Below are 22,123 nucleotides of genomic sequence, written 5' to 3'. Positions count from 1 at the left end.
GCCACTGTACCCCACCAGTGTACTTTACACCAACACAAACTGCAGGATGTGCGAGAACCTTTCTAGCCTGACCCTTTAGTCACCACCTCTGGATCCCACCCAACTGACCAGGCCAGAACATCACACTGACTCAATCCCCTTCCCCCAATGTCCTGGAGAGTCTGGCAGGCTCTCCTCTTTGTCTTGCCTTGCTTCCTTCTCACCAGAGGTATGCAGGTGGCATGCAAGTATGCGGTGAGTCAGACCTAGAAGAACCCTGCTACCCATTCCAGTGACAAGAGGTATCTGCCATCCTTACTCCAGCAACTGGTCTCCTCTCCCTGTACTCAACAGGTATGGCTGGGCTTGGCTATGGAAATACCATGGTTTCAGAAATCCTCAAAGCCTACTGCCCTAGGTGTTAGGGCTTCAGGCACAGAGCCATTGGAGCCTTTCCCAACTCAAGGCCCAGGCTCACATCTCCTTCCAGACCTCTGCTTAATGCATTCCGGGAGCCATCACTGTGCCCAAAGGACAGCTTACCAGTCCTGATGCTGTTCCTGGCACCACCCAGACCACCTAACCTCACCAAACCAAGAGTTAGACTCTTCCAGGCAGGTAGAAAAGAAGTGAACTGCTGGTAGAGACTATGACGAAGAAAACAGCTCCCCATTGAAGAAAGTTTGTGCTTGGACTGCATTCAGACATAAAGACTTACATGCTTCTTCCTGCAAGTGTTTTAGGGAGGCAAGGATTTTCACTTGTTGGGATCTTGGTGGGCAGGAACCAGAACATGGTACTCCCTGTGAAACAGACTCTTGCCCTGCTCCTTCTACGCCATTACCACTGCGTCTACTATCTTTGGCTATGGGAAGGCAGGCAGCAAGCCAGCCTTAGAATAGTGCCTAGCTGCCTGTGCCAGGGACAAGAGTACTCTGACAGGTGAAGGTCCACCCACTACCCCACCTTGCTTTTTCTACCCTAATTTGACCCACCTACATGAGGCAGGTGGTGCACCAACAGGGCACCAACCCTTGTCTGCTGCCCTTCTTCAGAATTCCCAGTGATAACCAAACCATCATGACTTTATTCTGCTAGTGGGAAAAATGGAGTTGTTACACTCTCTGGTGAAGAGTATGTTGCTTGGTGAAAAAGCTTCCTTAATCTGCTCATTGCTTTCTAGTCTTTGCAGCAAAAGGGCCACAATCTGGAAGGGGTGGTGGGCAAGGGCAAGACGGAGGACCAGCATCTAAGGAGACGGGAGACAGCTGTTTCAGTGAACTCACTCAGCAGCCAAGTCTCGAGAGGAAAGAGCAGTGTCAGGTCTTATAAAGCGGCTCTACCTTATGTATGGTATGTATGTTGGCTCTACCAACAAATGGCTCTACCAACAAATGGCTGGTGAGGTTTAAGGTATGTGTTAGAGGATGCAGAGGCAGAGATGGGACTATATGAGAAAAGTAAAAAATCTAAATGGCTAAAAAGCAACAGCTTGCACCGGGAAAAGCAAAACAACACAAAACACCAAACGAAACACGTTGAATGCCTAAAAACTTGAGTTTGGCATGGACCCACATTTGAGCTCTGATCTCAGTCTTCACTGAAAAATGAACAGAGACAAATAAGGAAAGCTGATATTGGCATGTTTGTGGAACGGTTATCATGGCAGTGGAGGAGACACAGGTTCATCTGTCAGAGTGGAATCAGGGAAACATGGCAATAGTCAAAGCCTTTATGGAGGTTAACACTGACTGGTGGTTGTGTTGGAGTGGGATTTAGAGGTTAGTCAAAGTAATAAATAAGACTATTAAGAAGCAGTAACATACAACACACTTTACTGGGTGATGCTTGGAGAGGTTTTTTTGAGAGAGGAAGGCCCTCATGCATGAAAATTAAGGCAGACGCTGAGTTGGGTAAGGAAACTCCATAGGAAGCACACTTAGAAATGTTGTTCAGCAACTCTAGAAATTCTGAGTCAGAGAGCTCCAAACGGTAGTAGTTTCTATTTCATCACCCAGCACATGCTGAGGGAAGATTTTCAGTATTTGCAAACTAGGAAAATCTAAATGACTAAATTCTGCTTGTTTGGGGTATTTTTTTTAAAACAAATTTTATGTTTTTAAATTCACTTTGAGAGAGAGAGAGAACTTTTAAGTTTTTAAGTTTATTTTCAGAGAGAGAGAGAGAGAGAGAGCATGTGCATACAAGCAGGAGAAGGGGAGAGAAAGATACAGAGAGACCGAGAGAGAGAGAGAGAGAGAGAGAGAGAGAGAGAGAATCCCAAGCAGGTTCAGTGCGATCAGCCCAGAGCCCAATGTGGGGCTCAAACTCACAAGCCATCAGATCATGATCTGAACCAAAATTAAGAGTTGGATGCTTAACTGAGTGAGCCAGTCATCTTTGGCTCATTTATGTAACAGTGTGATCTTAGAAGTGATGGAGGCAACCCAGAATGGTTAAGAGCTGGGGTGGAAACCCCAGACAGAGGGGTTTCCTTATGAAGCGGCTGCTTGTGAAGATAAGCAAAGAAGAGTTGTCAGGGTTGTGATGGACAAAAAAGAAGCTAGTGTGGTAAGGGCCAGAGAATGGAGAGTCAGAGCTGGGATTTTATTATGTGTATATAATGAGAAGGAGAAAGAGGCAATATTTAAGGCAGAAAGGGAAACAAACAAACAAAGAAACCCATGGATGTTCAAGAAGCAACTGTTGTGACACCTGGTTAGCTCAGTCAGTTGACTCTTGATTTCGGCTCATGTCATGATCTCAGGGCTGTCGGATGGAGCCCCACTTCAGGCTCTGCGCTAAGCGTGGAACCTGTTTAAGATTCTGTTTCTCGAACTCTGTCCCTACCTGCTCGCTCTCCCTCTCTCAAAATAAAAAATTAGCACTTAAAAAAAAAAAAGCACACAACTGTCTAGGGCAAACCCATTCATTCACACGTGGAGAGCTAAAAACAGACAGCTTGTAGTTATTCCTTTGCTATGTTGATTGGCACACTACAAACCACAGTAGGTCACTTATAAATAAGATACTGTTTCATGTGTATTGCTACAGGACTTCATTTTTTATTTATCACTACTGGGAAGCCATCACAAACAGAAGAGTGGATGATGAATGTCAGGCATGGTTTACAGATCTGCGTGTGTTACCGAATTACATGGCAAAAAGTTATGTTTATTATGTGATAACATGATAGCTGTTAAAGAACACAGTAGGTATTGGTGTTACTAGATTAAGCACTCATTATATCCAACCCCATAGGAAAACAACAGCCAGAAAAAGTAGAAAATTCAAAACTGAGAGACTCATTTTAGCAGCATTTCTTCAAAAAATAAGTGTCAGTATGCAATCAAAGTAGGTCTCCAATGGATGAGTCAATGACATCCAAATAAGGAAAGCCACTTATACACACTGGGTTAACTAAATCATATATGACAAGAGCAGCTTGAAGAACTACATCCAGAGAAAGTAAACTTAATTAACCTGTTGGAGAGAATAAAGAGTTATGCACACACATAATTATTTAAAGTCTACTTCTCTGACTGCTAAGGTGGCAGACAGTACTGCTACTGCCTTTGTTTTTTTTCTTTCTGAGAAACAGTGTCAAGTTGGAAGCAAGTAAAGGATGCACCTTTATTAATAGCCTATATGGAACAACTGCTGGTACAAGTATTTTCACAGAAGTTGAGAAAATTCACTGAATTCTAACACAGAATTTGCCAAGAGTATTACAAGTGGTGGTGGTAAAAATGTGTGGAACACATAAGCCAAATAAACAATCCTCTTGAAAATATAAGGTGTATTTCTGTGTCTATCCTGTATTGCTATTGGTATTGGTGTCAATGAACTTTACTCACTCTGATTAACACAAACATAAACATCATCACTTCCATGAATTTTTGTCATCAGAAATAGAAACTGAATAGCCTAGTAGCCATATCACACAGCACTTTGAAGGCTTAGTAAAGGTAAAGTTATACTGCAATTTTTTTTAGTCCAAATCAAGATTAAAATTTTCCAGAGGGGGAAGAATTACCCTTAATCACTATTGCAGCATACTAAATGGCTTTGGAAATTAACTTTCTGGTACAGGTTTGATGTTTCTTAATTCTACTATAATCACAGGGTAAATCTGACTTCGTGTTGCCCCCTTACTGGAAAGGAGGAAAGTAATTTGTCGCTGAGCACTTAGTAAGGTTATTGTATGCAGACGATCTCAATTCTTTCACTAGGGTAGCAGTATTTTCCATTACACAGTGATTTCCAAATGGTGAAGTGCAAATATATGCTCTGAGAAAAAAAACATACAGACAAGACATTCCCTTTGAGAATTAGTGCAGAATTTCACAGTGCACACTGAGAATCACAAGGCTAACACATCTGTGTGGGACACCAATACCTATTAAAGTTCAGAAAATGTTTATTAGATATATATGAAATACCAAGATATCACATTTATTTAATCTGATCCTGATGTTACATTAAGATATCACTGTTTTTGTAACTGGTAATGAAACTGAAACTGCGGTAGCAGAATTTTGGTAGATTTGCAAGTAACAAAGTTATGTCTGAGAATAACTGACAGAGTGGAAAAGACCAACAGGAAATAAAACGGAGACAATAAGGAGGGTGGCAACAATCATATGTATGGAATTTTATAAAGAGATATAGGTCTACACTGGCTGGGCAAGCAGGAACCGACGTAAAAGCACTGATTAAGACATTCAAACCATAACCACAGAATCTGATTACTGAAAGAGATTAAGAAAAATAGAGTGTATGGATTGGATCACTTACACACACAAGAATATAAATGTGAACAAAGTGTTGTGCTGCTCATGCTTTACGTATTTACATATTGTACTAAACTTTTAAGAATAAATGTTTTAGATGTCATATTTATCATCTGAAAAAAAGGAAAACTAAGAGGCATAATATACCTCTCAAGTTCAGCTCCATTAAATTCATGAGGCAAAGCCAACTGCATATAGGTTTGGTAGCAGATTAGCTAAACTTTATGAAACAGTGTAAAGTAGGAGGAATCAACTCTACCTTACTGAAAGACAAACTGGAAGTTATATTAATCAAGACAATGGAGTCTTGCCAAAAACGCAGACCGATAAAACAATAATGAACGGAATATTACAGGTGCACAGAAGTACAAGCAACAGATTTTCAACAAACGAGTAACAAAATGATTCAATGGAGGAAGAGTAACTGTCCAACGCTGCTGGAACATTGGAATCCGTAAAGGGTACATGACCCTTGACCTAAGTCTCATATGTTATATAAATCAACTCTTCACATGTCCACCAATAAAGAATTATAGAAATTTAAAACTAGGTTTTTAAGTGTACCACTTACAGTCCTTAATTGTTATACTCAAAGAATACAGATCCACAGGTTCAGAACATACCAGTTGCTGTTTTATTTTTAACAAAGGGAATCAAATTAAAATACATAATAACAGCTTGAACCAAGAACTACTTCTTTGCTGTACTCTTTTTGACACTAACAAGTAATTACACAATACAATGTCTTTTCTTACAATGTGAAACAAGGTGAGAAAAAAGGAGGTAGAATAAAGGCAGAAAAAGCCCTGAAGCACCAAAGTATTTTAAAAATAGAAGAAGAAAAAAGAGCAATACAAGAAAAATATGGAGGGAAAAAAAAAAGAAACAAAGAGGTATATATGCCTTTCTCAAGTTTTATTTGCCCAAGTCTAGAATTAAACTGGGTTGGAAAATCACACACTCTTTTCTAGTCCCAGTCATGCTGCAGGCAAGAAACTTCTGGGAAGGGGCACACAGAGCCTTAGGAACTGAGCTTAATAAAACATTGTCTTTAAGACAAGATATCAAAACTCTGAACTGACAAATTCTATATAGGAAACAAAGTCCAGGAACTAGGAAGGTTCAAAAGGCAGCAAATTAAAAAAGCCTTTTTCTGTTTGTTGTCACAACTCTTCCTGCTGAGGGTAGGACTGGTATAGAAAAGGGGTTAAAGAAGGTAAAGGGGCTGTAGGACCAGAATCTTTCTGTTGCAAGCTATTTTGGTTCACTTTCAAGTTGGGGCTATGGTCTGTAGGAGATGTCAGGAATATATTTTCACTATCTGTTTCTTCCTCAAACCGTTCTTCTTGGCCCTCCTCAAGCTTAATCCCTGAGCTCCGAGCCTTTTTTGACTGCAGCTCTTCTTGAACAAGATCCTTACTTTGCCTACCCAGATCTGTTTGCTGCTGCTGCCGTCGCCGTCGTTTCTCCAATGTCCGGCTTCTAGTCCGATTTCCTTTATGTTCATGCTTCTCCAGCTACAATGACACACAGGCAAGCACAAACCACTTGTAGGCCAGTGGTCAGGCATGGGCTCCCTGACTGCCTGGCCTGACCATCTGGCCCTGCCCATGACACTTTTCCTCACCTCCATAAGTGTATGGATCCGCTCCAGGTCTGGAGGCTGTCCAGCCTGTAGCAACTGCCAGATGCTATGGTTCTCATCTAGAGTCACCTCAAGCAGATCCCCCTCCAACATGAGCTCCTCGAGGGGGGCCCGGGTTGCCTCAGGCAGATCCAATACAGGGCCAGTCAAGTGTGGTAACAGTGAGGACAGTACCTCCAGGTCTGTGAAGTTTTAGGGACAGGCTGAGTTAGAAGCCTAGTCTTATCCCCAACACTTTCACAGAACCAAGGACCAAATGGGTCATCTTGGTGGCATCTACTCAACAGCATACATAAATCTAGACCTATGTATCTTACCTGATCTCTGCAGAGGGACTACCTTCTCATGACTAGTCACACCATCCACATTCGGCAGCAACCCTGGGACCTGCTAAGGAAAGTAAAAATGGGTAGGGTAATAGGTAACAGAAAAACCAGATAGTATTTTTCTTGCCCCAACTTTAAATTGTGACCCTCTCCCTCCTGAAGGAGTGAGATACACACTGATAGCAGGGAGCAGTGAGGTATCTGGACAGGACAGAAAATGGGACAGGTAGACTAGACCAAAAGAGACTAAAAATTAAAGAATAAACACAGGCTAGAGCCTAAATAGGGGTAGGGCTAGGACACAGAAATTAAAGAGTAAGAGCTGGGCAGAGCAGCTAACCTTATGCATATCCTTGCCACTGCCTTCTCTGAGTAGGTGAGAGGCAGGGACTGAAGGGTAGGCAGGTGCCTCCTTGCCCCTGGGTTCACTCTGCAGCTGCTGGCGAAGTTCACCCAGCTGTCCCAACAGAGCAGTCACATCCTCAGAGGCCAGAGCCTGCCTGGCACGACCTTGCCAGACAATGGCTCTCTCTGTGAGACACTGCAGGGCCTCACCCTCAGGCAGTCGTACTGGCAGTCTCTGCAAGGCTACCAGCAATGCCAGGATGGTCTCCAGACGTGGGCGCCGTGAACGCATGCACAGTGGACATAAGAATTTGGTGTCCCACTCCCACCAGGCCAGCAGTGGTGATGACGTAGGACTGGGCCTTGAAGAGCTGAGGAGGCGGGGTGCTGACACACATTGCCCATGGAACCAGTCCTGACACAGGTCACACTGAAGAGTTCCCACCCCAGCTGGCACCTGCCCACACACACAGATGGAGGTTGCAGAAGTGGTCGATGATGCTAATGGACGGGACTTGGCAGAGTTGGTGCGACGCAGGTGTAGGATACCCTCCTTCTCCTTCTGTTCCCCTTCCTTGAAGGCTACAATCTGGCAAGCCCAGGACAGAGGAAGAGGAGGTCAGCAGGCTATTCCATTCCCTTTTCCAGTGCCTTTACCATCTAACTCACAAACCAGGAAAACTGAGGCTTACAGAGGCAAGTGTCTCCCTATGGTTACCCAATTCAGATATTCTTATCATAATCAGACTCTTCTCCCCACATATGCCCAAGGTCCTTACCAGAGAGCCTGGGTCTCTGAGGTCCTGTGCAGTCAGTCCTAGCAGCTCTGTGTCAGATCTGTACAAGCCCAACTCCTTCCCTATCCACCGGCTACGCTTGCTGCTGTCTGAGCCAGCATTTACACACGGGCAGAGCACCTGAAGCAGTAGACAGGGGGAGTATGTCCAAGATGCCCCTCCCCAACCCTCTCCGGGTGCCCCAATTCCCCACATTCTCACAATAGCCATGCTAGGGGCACAAGAGGCTGTGCGTTATGGTTTTAGGCCTTACCTCCAGCAGGGTGTAGCATGAATTCTTTTTGAGGAAGGTCTTGGAGGCTTTCTCCCTCCAGGAGTGTGCTGTCAGTACCTGAAGCTCTAGCTGTCTCAGCTCCTCCAAACCCACAGGTAGGTCACGGCCTATAGCCACCAGGCCCTCCAAGTCATCCAAGCAGGGATAGTGGTCACCGTTCTAGAGCAGGGGCAGGAGATAGCTCAATTAAATTATGTCACAGACTATTATGTTTAGATTTCTACTGACCAACAGTGAGCATCACCCTGCATAGTTGTAAGGAATATCCAGGACCTATTCTAAAGAAAACAAGGAATAGCAAACACTTTCTCCCAGAACTCCTACTTCACTGTCTCAGGAAAAAAAAAATAGCCCATTCCACATCAACTATTTTGTCTGGTTTGCCTTCTCTGGCTCTCTTCCTTTGGGATAGTCTCTGCTGAGGTCTAGTCCTATATTTTTGGTTCTCCTTCTGCTATTCTTAATCCTGATATTCTCACCTCTAACCTCCTACCTCTACTTACTAGAACAAGAAAACTGAATTTAAAACGCCTAAGGCAGAATAGTAGAGAATTATGACACAAAGTCCTTACTTGGATCTCATCCACATCAGCAATCCAAGCCTGTGCCTTAGCCAGAGCATCTTTGAGTGCCTGGATGTTAGGCAGGTGAACTGGGATGTTTTCTGCCTCTCGGATTATGGCTTCCAATGTAGCTGGTGGATGCTTCTGTCTACAAATGTTTGGAAAAAGAGGAATCCACCCTTAAACGTTATATACATAGGCAGTTTTTTTTGTTTTGTTTTTGTGGTCCCAGGTTTCACTATCAAAAGCATAAGCAACAAAAAGTTTAAAATAGTAACTGAGCACTAATCCCTCCAGTCTTAGGAATGTTAAACACTGACAGCATGTGATTCTCTTGTAAATCTGGTCTACTATCTATCACCAGGAAGATATTTTATCAATTACTACCTTACAGCAGAATAGTAAATGAAAGGCTGGATGACATGTCATACCAATCCTTTACAGTTTAGCAGATGTTGAACTGGGAGTCTGATTTTAGGGATCAGATCTTAGGATCAAGCCCAAACTCTCAGAACTGGAGTCAGAGTATGTATGGGGACAGGCTGGGCCCCACCTGGCCTCCAGGCAGAAATGAGCCTTTTCTTCCCAGCGCTTTGCAATGGTCAGCAGCTCCTGAAGCTCAGCCCGGGCCTTGTCCACAGAAGGGCTGGAGGCTACTTTGGCACCTGTAACCAAGAGCCCTTGCATGATGACCAGAGAGCCCCTTTGGCCTGAAGGGGCCAGTGCTTGTTTCACCTCATCTAGCCATTGCGCCTGCTCCACCTGCTGCTGGAGCTGATGGGCTTCAGGCACCCGTACACCCAGCTGCTGCCCCCTCTCCAACAAGGACCGCAATAGCCCTACACTGGGGGGCAGTAAGGTCAGGGCCTCCCGGGCCTCAATCTGGTAGGCCTCCACCTGTTCCAGGACATCCTGCAGACATATAGGATAAAGAAGAGACTCTTTAGCCATCCAGATAATGCAACCACTTCCATGTGTTCCCCATGTTCTCTTAGGCCTTTTACACTTATCATCAACCATGTAATGAGACAAGATCTACTTAATATCAACAAAGTTCTTTGTTAATTCCTCCTGCTTCTCCTGTAGTTTATCTCAAATTTACTGTTCCAGGCCCACTTTCACACCATGTTATCTTTCTAGAAAGCTTCCTGAGACCCTAAATTCTAAAAACAATACCTCATTTCTTCCACATTCTCCAATCCCGTGAGCCAGATCGTTGTATAGCCCTCTGTTTAGTATTTTGAATTACTTCTGTTTGGGACATTATCTTCTTGAACTATACAGCTATGGAGTATACTGTGATGTAGCTATACAGCAATTACAAAAGAGATAGCACTGAACCACCCTTCTCTACAGCTTCTAAGAAAGATGTATTATAAGGAGCTAATTAGAACAATTACTTTCCCAAGTTTCCCTACTATCTCAGATTTGCTAATATCTGTTCGTATCCCCTCGTCACCTTGACATCCCCAATATGATGCATGGCACAGGGAAGGCTGCCCATCTGCTCAAGAAGGACTCGTAGCTCAGTCAGGGTCAGTTGTGGAGTTTCTATCCTGTAGGAGTCAGAGAAAAAAAAGACTCATTCATTGAACCTGCTAAGGCCATAGTGCATGCTTTATGAGTAATCCAACTTCCTTATTTTTTTTTTTTTTTCCATTTAAGTAGTATCTTTGAAGATCATCTTTATAGTTTAGGCACTATGAGTCAGTAAGTTAAGATGAAAAAAGCTTGGGGACATTCTGTATTTGAAATTGTTAGAGCAGACTGAAGATATCAAAGTGAGGCAATACAAGTTTCTGAAGAAACGTATGCTGTCTGAGGTATCACTAGATAGAAAAATTAAAATAAAGGCGAACATTTCTTTTTGAGAGAACAAAAATGTGAGATGGCCTTTACAAAGCTTTTGTTTTCTACATTTTTTGAGGTAAGAGTTACAAAGACATGAAAATGAAGAATAAGAAAACATAAAACTAAAAATTCAATAGGATCTAAGAGTAGTAGTTTTCACAGTAAAGGTAAAAATAAAACATCTGGTAATTACAATTAACATAAATATCAGAGGTTTTAAAAAAAACACAAAAGGAATTAAGAAACAAAGACTTCTGTGATGATGCAAAAAAATGAAAATAGCAGAAGACAGAAATAAGGAGTTGGTTAAGCTGGTGGAGGAGTAAGCTTGCCTCCTACCTTTAACACAGCTAAGTATAAAATCATTCTGAACACCCAAAAAAGTGATCTGAAGTCTGGGAAAACAAAGCTGATGTCTACAAGCGGAAAGAATGACCACCTGATGGAAGGTAGGAACTGCAGACAGTTGATCTGAGGGAGAAAGGAGCCACAGGTGTTGAGAACAGGGAGCCCACACAGCTGAGAGAGGAGAGAGAGACAACAAAAAAAAAGAATGAAAACACTCCCAAGGGATATTGTAGGAAAAGCTGTTCCCCAAAACCACTGACTGGGAAAAAAGGGGAGGATTTAAATCCCACAAGGGTTTTATAAACAGCAGAGCCTAGAGTCTCAAGTTTCGGAGGTCAGCACCATCACCAGGGTCCTGCCTGGTGACATTACCAGTGGTCCCCTGGGGAAGAAGGAAGGAGACCTGGGAACAGGCAGTGCATTCCGAGGATCCCCTGGGTCTCAAAGGGAGAAATAGTTCCCCTGCCTGGCATTCATGTGGTAGAGATGATGGAGACTCTACATGGACAAACGAACGTGGGAGCACCAATGAGCTGCTCTGTTCACCGTATAGAAACAAAGATGTTGGCTGAGGCAGCAAACCCTGGCACTGGCTGCCTGCCATGATTTATGAAAAACTTGGAAACCACTATGCAGTACCAAGACTATTTTCTGGGATAAGCGACCAGCAACAGCACGGCAAGACCCTCCCCTCAGAGGATCAGAGTGGGGCCACGCCTTGGTGGTCTCTGAAGCTTGGAATTTTGAAACACAGCAGTGCCTTACAGAAAACACAGGGGGCTGTGCTGCTGGCATAGACAACTGGAACACAGACCGAGTGCAGACAGGGAGCTGACAGAAGCTGAAACACAGGAGGGTGATGTTTCCTTGTCCAGGAGTGCTTCCTGAAGAGTGGTAGGACCTCCCCCTCCAGAGATGAGAGCTCGACAAAGCCCCTGTTTACCAGCAGTGATCCACCTCAGTGAGCTAAACCACACCACCAAGTGGAGACCAAAGCCTCTACACCAAGCCCTGCTTGCCCCAACCTCCAGACACATCTCCACTAGGGCAAGTCCACCTGAGAATCAGAGCTGCAGGCCCCTCCCCCAGAAGACCAGCACAAACCACTTCGAAGCACTTAGTCTTCTGATTATAATCAGTAGCACTGGAAAGCTTCAGCTACATGGGAAATAAGATCTAGTGTCCTTTTTATTTTAATATTTTTAAAATACAAAATTTTTAAATTTTCTGTTTTTTATTGTTTACTTTATATACATGTATTCTTCTAGTGCTATGTTTTGGACTTAGCTTCTTTTAACAAGCCAACCAAAACACAGCTAGATCTGTTTTTTGGTTTTTTTCTTTTCTGAACAAAATGACAAGATGGAAGAATTGACCCCAAAAGAAAGGACAAGAAGTAGAAATTACAGCTAGTAATCTAATCAATACAGATACAAGATGCCTGAATTAGAATTTTAAATGACAATTATAAGGATACTAGCTAAGCTTGAACAAAAGCATAGAAGACACTAGAGATTCCCTTTGTGCAGAGAAAAAAACAAAAAACAAAAACTAAAGTCTAGTTAGGTCAAAATTAAAACTCCTATAATCAAGTAGCAACCTCAAATAGAGGCCATAAACATGAGTATGGATGAGGCAGAGGAATGAATTAGCTATAAAAAAATAAAATGATGGAAGATATGGAACTAAAAAGAAAAGAGAATAAACAGTACTGGTCATGAAGGCAGACTTGGGGAATTCAGTGACTTATTAAAACACAGTAACACTTGTATCATTAAGAGTCTTGGAGGAGAAAGAAAAATGGGCAAAAGGTTTATCTGAGAAAATTATAGCTGAACACTTCCCCAATCTGGGGAAGGACACAGACATTGAAATCTGAGAAACTCCCAATGGATTCAACAAAAACTGACCATCACCAAGACATACCGTAGTCAAATTCATAAAATACACAGAAATGCAAAGAATCCTGAAAGCAGTAAGGGGAAAAAAAGGTCCTTAACCTACAAGGGAAGACAGATCAGGATCACACCAGTTCTGTCCACTGAAACTTGGCAGGCCAGAAGGAATTCACAGGAAATATTAAATGTGCTGAATGGGAAAAATATGCAGCCAAGAATTCCTTACCCAGCAAGGCTATCATTCAGCACAGAAGGAAAAATAAAGACTTTCCCAAACAAAAACTAAAGAAATTGGAACCACTAATTCAGCCCCACAAGAAATATTTAAAGGGGGCTCTTGGAGTGGGGATAAAAAGACCAAAAGCAACAAGACTACAAAAGACCAGAAAATATCTGCAGAAACACCAACCCTACAAATAACACAATAGCATTAATTCCTGTCTTTCAACAATCACTCTGAATGTAAATGGACTAAATGTGCCAATCAAAAGACACTAAGTATCAGAATGGATAAAAACAAGACCATCTATATGCTGCCTATAAGGAGCTCATTTTAGACCTAAAGACCAAGTGGAGATAGAGAACAATTGATCATGGTTCTGACAAACCAAAGAAAACCAGAGTAGCCATACTTATATTATATCAGACAAACTAGGTTTTAAAACACAGACTGTAACAAGAGATGAAGGATGGCAGTATATCATAATTAAGGGGTCCACCAAGAAGACCTAACAATTGTAAATATTTATTACAAGTTGGGGGCACCCAAATATATAAATCAATTAATAACAAACATAAATTAACTTACTGATAATAATATAATAATAACAGATTTTAAGAGTCCACTCATAGCTCATCTAAGCAGAAAAACAAGGAAACAATTGCTTTGAATGACACACTGGACTGGCTTGTCTTAACAGATATATTGAGACCATTTCATCCTAAAACAGCAGAATACACATTATTCTCGAGTGCACATGGAACATTCTCCAGAACAGAGATTCATATCCAGAACTGGAACACAAATCAGCCCACAACAAGTACAAAAAGATCCAGATCATATCATGCATATTTTCTGAACACAATGCTATATGAAATTTGAAGTCAACCACAAGGAAAAATTTGGAAAACCAGAAATACATGGAGATTAAAGAACACCCTATTAAAGAATGAATGGGTTAACTCGGAAACTAAAGGAGAAACAAAAAAAGTACATGGGATCAAATAAAAATGAAAACATGATATTGCAAAACCTTTGGGATATGGTAAAGATGGTCATAAGAGGGAATATATTACAATAATGGCTACCTCAAGAAGCAAGAAAAGTTTCAAATACACCGAACTTTAGCTAAAGGATCTGGCAAAAAGAGGCATAAATAAGAGTTCATCATATCAAAAATGGAATAATCTAAGTAACAAATTCCTGGACGTACTTTCTGGGTATAATTGTCTGTAAGAAAGAGGATTTAAAGAGGACTGAAGTTAGATGGATTAGAACTTGACACAGATTAATATCATAAATACTAAAAACCATGGCCATATGATATGAGTTATCACTAGATCAAGATAGGAAAAATGTCCTTTCTTTTGAAGTAGAGAAGGAAAAGAGGTTGATTATGAAAAGGAAATTCATTACTACTTTTGACCTTTAATTTTTTAAAAAATTCTCTGAATTTGACAAAATAGGACTTTGAAATATTAATAGTTCCAGCTTTCTTTTACCTGAAATTTACAAAGCATATGCATATAATCATACAATTTTTTAGAAAAATAAACTTATTTATAATTATATACATTTGGCAACTGACAACTAAAGAAAATGTAAGCCCTAAAACTGTATGTACCTACAGAGCCAATAATTAATTTTGTGGAAACCTGATGCCCTAATTTTATGAAATGTGCTAACAAGTAGGACAGAACTGCAATTTTTGTACTGTATTTTCATTACTATCATCTCTCACAGTATAAGTATGCTTCTTTAAGTTATCCATGTAAGTTTTGGACAGTAGTATGCTCATACATAGAAACTATTAACTTCTACTACATGCATTATTTATGGCCTACCCTTTTTTGTTGTCCATTTTCATATACAACCATCCTTTTTTGCCCTCTTTTCCAACATACCTGGCCTCTTGACCACTGATCAGCCCCAGGACTTGGGAGACACAAGCCTCTGCTTCATTTAGGCAGTTCCTTAATCGCTGAAGTAGTTCATTGTTAGGAAACCTCCTCTCACGAGCCTCAGACTCCAGTGCCCTTAACTCTTCAAAGCCTGAAGACAGAGTAATAGTTTTAAGAGATAGACAGTATTAGCAAAAGCTGGCAGAGGGTATCTGGGGTGATGAAGAAAAGAAACAGAGCGTGCCCATGGATCCTTCCATTTCTCATCACTTACTGCGCTTCTGGCCATCCTCCACTTCCAAAGCTACTCGTACTTTGTTGGCCCAGTTGTCAAAGGACTCAGCCCGAACCTTCAGCTTATGCAGCATGGCAGGAAGCTCATCCAAGGTGTACCGATACCTAGAGGAAGGGGGCAGGGAAAAACACATCTGGCCCAGCTCTGTAACTTCCTTGATGTCCTCCAAGTAGGCCCCATGCTCACCGCAGATACTGCCGACTACTAGAGCACTTGCAGAGGTCATTGATGTGGGAAAGGCAGACAAGGCCATCTGGGCAGTCATAGCAGGCCAAGGCTGATAGGAAGCATGTTGTCTTGCACTTGATGCACTGGCGCTCATCATCTGGGAGCAGCTCGAAAGCCTCTCGTTCAGCCTCCGTGATGCCCTGGGGGTGTTCAATCCATATATACTTTAAAGACTAGGAGCAGGGTTGTGAACACCCCACCTCAGCCAACACTGAGCCCTTGTTGTGGGCTCAACCTTGTAAGGACAGCTGTAGAGAAAGTGGAAGAAAAAAATATAAACACATACAGTTTCTGTCTTTCCACTTCAAAATGTATGAGTCACACACGAGGCACAGAATGACTATTCAATTTGTATGTCTCCCTTCCGCAGTCTACTTTATTGAATCTCTAAGCCGTGCTGCCCACCACCCACCTTCTCCAACAGAGCTTTTCGTAAACGTCGCTCCTCCTGCACCATAATGAACATCTCCTTGTGCACAGCCACAGCCAAATTCAGGTCCAACTTCTCTGGGAAGGCAGCCATCTTGCAGATGAGCTCCTCATGGGAGAAGACACAGTAGCGCCGGAGCCGGCGGTAGTGTTCAATGCACTGGCGTCCAGTAGGTAGCTGCAAGTAGTTTAAGACTGTGTGTGGCCATCTGCAGCCCACAGTGTTTAGCTTCTCCACAATGATCTCTGTCCACATTCTTTATCCCTCTCTATCTACAAGCTTACCACACTCTGGACTCACCCAGTCAGCAGTGCAAAAATTGACAGCCTCAGCAAAATTGTAGCCTTGGTTAAAGCCACTGTGGTAAGCGCGAGGAAATGTGATGACAAATTCTCCTGCACACTGGTTTGTGCGGACAACCTGAAAAGGAGAGAAAGGAGTGTGGCCCAGGACTAAATAGAATGTGGACTTAAGAATGCCTTTGAATTTTGTTATAGATGTGGGAAATGAGTGGAAAAAGCCACAGACTCTATATTCATGTATGTATACCTTACAAAACACAAAAAACTGTGAACTTTAAAAGTGATGATATGCAGAGAAAAGTACAAAGAAAAATTATGTGCAGTTGAAGAAGGAAATACGAATCTTCCACAAACATATGATAAAGATTCTTGGGGCACCTGGGTGACTCAGTGGGTTAAGCTGTGTTAAGCTCTGTGCTGACAGCTCAGAGCCTGGAGCCTGCTTTGGATTCTGTGTCTCCCTCTCTCTCTGTCCCTCCCCTGCTCATGTTCTGTCTCTGCCTCAAAAATAAAACAACAACAACAACAACAGAAAGATTCTTAACTTCTTCAGTAAATAAATAAACTTTAAAAAATCAGGGCATGATATCAACACAAATAATGAAAGGGATACTCCAAAACCCATCCCTCCAATAAAAGAATAATTAAGCTAGCAAAAAGTATCAAAGTACTTTAAAAATTCTGTAATAAAATCACTAACTACCAATAAATACTAGGAAGATTTTTGATGGAGAAAAAAAAAAAAAACTTTTAAATTCTGGTAAAGGAACTCTGTAGTAGTGTTAACTTTCCTGCCTAGAATCCCCCCAACCAGTATCACCAGCTACCTGGGAAACAGTAGTGTCAAAATCCTAGTGCAACTTGCTGGTGTCATGGAACACAACATGCATTGTTGTTTTCAAAGACCTGAGGCTGTGTGTGTTGACCTGACTGATGGCTCCCAAAAACAACTGGCTCAAAGACCTGCCATTATTTCAACTGCCTCAGAGTTTGCCCAAAAGAGAAGTGGACTCCCAGGCTCTGCTGGCTGAAAATATATAAACACAAATGCATTAGCCATAGCCACCTGTGGTAAAAGAAGAGAATGGACAAACAAGAGAAATTCTAAAATGACTGGAAAGGAAAAGAAGGCAGAAGAGATACTTGGGAAAACAAGGGCTCTGGAAAACTCACACATATTCTGGGAATTGAGAAGGCTATATACATGCTAAGAAAAACCTGAGAAGGTATTAAACTCCATCTCTGGTTGACTTTCAGGTTCCACTCAAGTAGAAGCTGAAGGCTAAATCAATATTAAACAGCTTCACAAAGTAGTCAAAAAGGACTCAAAACAGATCCAAGAAAGACTAGGAGGCAGTTTTGTTTTGTTTTTTGGTTTTAAGGAAAAGTCCATGGTAACAAACAGGAAGAACTGTGGATTTGACAAGATTACTTCAAGTTCTGAAAAGCTGCACAATATTATTATTCACAGGGGAAATGCAAATTATAGCCAGAAGATATACTTCTGAGCACTATTCCAGCCATAATAAAAAAAAATTCTTTGTAAACAGGAAAATGACATGGTTGGCAAGGGAAAGAACAGAAGGGAACACTGGGGAATATGAACTGATGCAACCACTATGAAAAATTTTAAATATAAAAATACCATATGACCCAGTAATTCCACTTCTGGTTATATAACCTAAAGAATGAAAAGCAAGGAGTCAAAAGATAAAAAGATATTTGTACATGGATATCCATAGCAGCATGTTCATGACGGTTAAAGAAAAGACACTTTAAAAAACAAAGCACAGACTACTTTAAGAAATAATGGCTGAACAAGTCCCAAATTTTGGAAAAGACTGAATCTACACATGGAGATAAGACAAAATCAGGTATAATCAAATTGTCAAAAGCTAAAGACAAAGAATCTTGACATACTCAAGAGAGAAATAATTCATCTTACAATAATGAATATTCAGTAAGATTATCAGATTTCTCATCACAAATCTGGGATGTCAGAGGGCATATGATAACATTTCTAAAGGACAAAATTAAAGAAAGATGAAAGGAAGGGAGGGGAGGGAAGAAAAGAGAGAAAAAAGTAAAGAGAGAGAAAACTAAAGAAAAGAAAAGAGAAAAGAAAAGAAAAAAGAAAAGAAAAGAAAAGGAAAGAAAAGAAAAGAAAAGAAAAGAAAAGAAAAGAAAAGAAAAGAAAAGAAAAGAAAAGAAAAGAAAAAAGAAAAGAAAAAAGAAAATGGAGGGGAAGGGAGGGGCGAGGAGAAGAGAAGAGAAAGAAGAGAAGAGAAGAGAAGAGAAGAGAAGAGAAGAGAAGAGAAGAGAAGAGAAGAGAAGAGAAGAGAAGAGAAGAGAAGAGAAGAGGTGAGACGAGACGAGACGAAGAGGGGAGGGGAGGGGAGGGGAGGAGAGGGGAGGAGAGAAGAGGAGAGAAAAAAGGAAAAAGAAGGGAAGGGGGAGGAGGAGGGGGAGGGGGAGAGGGGGAGGGGGAGAGGAGGGGGGATGGGAGGGGAGAAAAGAAAAGAAGAAGAGAAAAGAAGAAAAGAAAAGAAAAGAAGAGAAAAGAAAAGAAGAAAAGAAAGAAAAGAAAAGAAAAGAAAAGAAAAGAAAAGAAAAGAAAAGAAAAGAAAAGAAAAGAAAAGAGAAAAGACATTAAGACCCTACTAGAGTAAATACAAAACTGAGGAAGTTTGTCTCTCATAGATATGCTCTATAAGAAATGCTATAGGAAAATCCTCGAGATGAAAGAGCATTCCAGTACTTTACCTGGTATTTCTATAGACAAATGTAAAAACCAGTATTGTATTTTTATTTATGACTTCTATTTTCTTTGTAACTGGAAAGTGCATAAACAATAAATATAAAACTATGTTAATGGACAAAGAATGCATAAAGATGTAATTTGTTAGAATAACAGAAAGGAAGAATACAGAGCTACCAAGGAATAAAGGTGTTGGGTTGTTTTTTTTTTTTTAAATTTACTATTGAAGATAAGTTGGCATTAATTTAAATTACAAAGATACAAATTAAAATAGTAATTGTAATCACCAAACAAACTATTAAGCAATAACTAAAACATTAACAATAGACAAAGACATTAAACCAATATACTAGAATAAACCAATTAACAACAGAGAAGAAAGTAATAGAATTGAGGATCAAAAAAAGATATGATAGAAAACAACAGAATGGCAGAAATAAATCCTTCCCTACTGGTAATTACAGGTAATTTTAAAAATCACACTCAGCAAAACTACAGAATAAACAGAAAACACTGTTCAACTCTTGTCAATTAGAAACTCATCTGGATAGAAATAGTTTAAAAGTGCAACAGTGGAGAAATTTATTCCACAATAAATTATACATAAAGTTACATGCCATTTTGATATGGAGATCAGGTTTAGTCTCATATGTCTCTCAAATCTGAAACCACTTCTTGACTCCAATTTAAGCTTCATAAAATTAGAATTTATACCCACTGATTTAATAGAAAACCAATCCTAGCCTAGGAGTATCACAGTCCAGCTTTTAACTTTTATGTTAATTAATAACTATCCTTTCTCTTCCTTTTAATGATGTACTAGTTCTCCAAATAGGATTGCAGCTTGACCGCAGTACAGACAAGGAAAAAGACATATGAGACTAAACCTGATCTCCATATCAAAATGCATGTAACTTTATGTATAATGGTGACTAACAGAGAGCTAGTGACTACATAGTAGCAGAAAATATAGGCTTGAAGTAAATAACTGAACTAAAGGATATACTGATAACTGAGATAATTATATATGGATAAAAGCTAAATTTATCAAGAAAATAAATGAAATACAGAAGAGAAAAATAACACAGAATGAACAAAACCAAAAACTAATTCCTTGAAATGAGTAACAAAACTGATGTACCTTTAGCTACATTAAGGCAAAGATATATCTTTTATATAATTATTATAATTTGAGGAAGATTCAAATTATTTTCTTTTATGTTTACTTATTTTTGGAGAAGAGAGAGACAGAGCATGAGTGGGAGAGGGGCAGAGAGAGAGCGACATAGAGAATCAGAAGCAGGTTCCAGCTCTGAGTTGTCAGCACAGAGCCCGACATGGGGCTCGAACTCACCAACTTTGAGATCATGAACTGAGCTGAAGTTGGACACTCAACCGACTGAGCCACCCAGGTACCCCGAAGACTCAAATTATTCAAATGAGAAATGAAAGTGGTATACTACTGCCAAATTAACAGAAATAAAAAAGAGGTAAGAGAATACCATAAAAAACTATGTGCTGAATATATGTGGGAGAAAAAAACAGTAGCAAGAAGCAGGAGAGAGGACAAATGGTGCGACTAAACAGCTGTCTGATTTCATTATACATCAATTTTCAGACTTACCTATTTTTTATGAGACAATAGTGATGTTAAAGAAGGAAAATCACATGCAAGTAAGAATTTATAGAATGTCTGTAATGGAGGGAAGCCCTGAAGATGCCAAGATCATTTTATGAAGATGGAAAACAAAAACGGACAGGAGTTATTAAAGAAATTGTACAGAAGTTGACCTAGACCTTACAGAAGTACATATCAGAAAATTACAGCATGCTGCAGAGATAGTGCACTGCTTTACCTTCTACAGGACTGCTGGCTTTTGCAAAATTGGCTAATATAAATCAATCCTTGATATTCTCAAATCTGAAACCACTTCTTGACTCCAATTTAAGCTTCATAAAATTAGAATTTATACCCATTGATGTTAATAGAAAACCAATCCTAGCCTAGAAGTATCACAGTCCAGCTTTTAACTTTTATGTTAATTAATAACTATCCTTTCTCTTCCTTTTAATGATATACGAGTTCTCCAAATAGGATTGCAGCTTGACTGCAGTACAGACAAGGAAAAAGACATATGAGACTAAACCTGATCTCCATATCAAAATGCATGTAACTTTATTTACTCCAAAGGGAAGTTTTTCCTTATTCCCTTCCCACACTAGGACAGGCATTAAATCTGTTTTGCACCTTACTTCCAGGTACTCACTGGGATACCATGAGACATGAGGGTGTTGGGATTCATGAGTGTGACAAGCTGATGTAGCAGGTCAGGCTGGCTATCAAATAGCTCGGGTGTCAGCCTCTTCATCACCTCCTCCAACTGCTCTGCTGCCAGTGAAGGTACCCCATACCAGGTTTTCGGCTCACCCCTGCTCAGGTAAAGAGGAGACATAGAGTCTGGGCATATCCTTGTACATGGCAGAAGTCTTAATATCCATCCCAGCCATTTGGGCCCAACTCACCAGTGCAGATAGTTAATTGAGTAACTCCAGTGATCCTCAATATGCCAACAAAATGCTGAGAATACCATGCCTACATAGAGCCAGGGAACCTTCATGCCTGAGATGTCTGCATTGATGTGGCACAGAACAGACTGATCAAGCACCGGCATTACATTCAGATTCCAACCACTGGTCGCATATTCCTGTTAGGTAAGAGATTTGCCAGACTAAGAATGAAGCAGGATGGGGTGAATGAAGACAAACTAAGCCAGGCACATACAGGAAGACAACTGTATTGTCAGGACATGCTATCTGCTTTGGTTTAGGAGTAAAGACTTAGTATTCATGGTACCTCAGGAAGTATGTTATTTCTGAATGCAAATCTTCTTTCGGGTAGAGAGAACAGTGTAACTCAAAATATTAATTATTCATAATCCAGATTAAAACTCATCTGCCCTGATGGGGCACCTGCATGGCTCAGTCAGTTAAACATCCGACTCCAGCTCAGGTCATGATCTCACAATTCTCTAGTTCAACCCCTGCATCAGGCTCTGTGCTGACAGCTTGGAGCCTGGAGTCTGCTACGGATTCTGTGTCTCCCTCTCTCTCTGCCCTTCCCCTACTCACACTCTGTCTCTCTTAAAAGTAAATAAACATTAAAACATTTT

General features: G+C 40.8%; 1 protein-coding gene across 4 annotated transcripts; it reads right to left on the bottom strand.

Moving 5' to 3' along the window:
- Nucleotides 1-5,383: 5,383 nt before the first annotated feature.
- KDM5D (lysine demethylase 5D) lies at nt 5,384-21,729 on the bottom strand. 4 transcript variants are annotated; one of them, XM_042926859.1, is made up of 16 exons: nt 21,477-21,720; nt 21,221-21,383; nt 16,194-16,313; nt 15,876-16,070; nt 15,422-15,603; nt 15,215-15,339; nt 14,944-15,091; nt 10,182-10,278; nt 9,276-9,634; nt 8,732-8,870; nt 8,139-8,318; nt 7,868-8,005; nt 7,084-7,677; nt 6,735-6,807; nt 6,400-6,599; nt 5,384-6,289 (listed from the first exon to the last, which is right to left on the bottom strand). In XM_042926859.1, the coding sequence occupies exons 1-16, from the start codon at nt 21,623-21,625 to the stop codon at nt 5,936-5,938; spliced, it is 3,216 nt and encodes a 1,071-aa protein (XP_042782793.1). In that variant the 5' UTR covers nt 21,626-21,720; the 3' UTR covers nt 5,384-5,935. The 4 variants fall into 4 exon arrangements, with proteins under 4 accessions (XP_042782793.1, XP_042782794.1, XP_042782796.1 ...); XM_042926860.1 differs by having other exon boundaries at nt 6,735-6,804; XM_042926862.1 differs by lacking the exon at nt 6,400-6,599 and having other exon boundaries at nt 6,175-6,289; nt 6,735-6,804; nt 21,477-21,729.
- Between the last annotated feature and the right edge of the window lie 394 nt (nt 21,730-22,123).

The sequence above is a fragment of the Panthera leo genome, assembly GCF_018350215.1.
Source record: "Panthera leo isolate Ple1 chromosome Y unlocalized genomic scaffold, P.leo_Ple1_pat1.1 chrY_random_Un_scaffold_86, whole genome shotgun sequence".
NCBI classification, from domain to species: Eukaryota; Metazoa; Chordata; class Mammalia; order Carnivora; family Felidae; genus Panthera; species Panthera leo.
The sequence above is the reverse complement of the archived record's forward strand: the minus strand, read 5'-3'. Positions and strand labels throughout refer to the sequence as shown.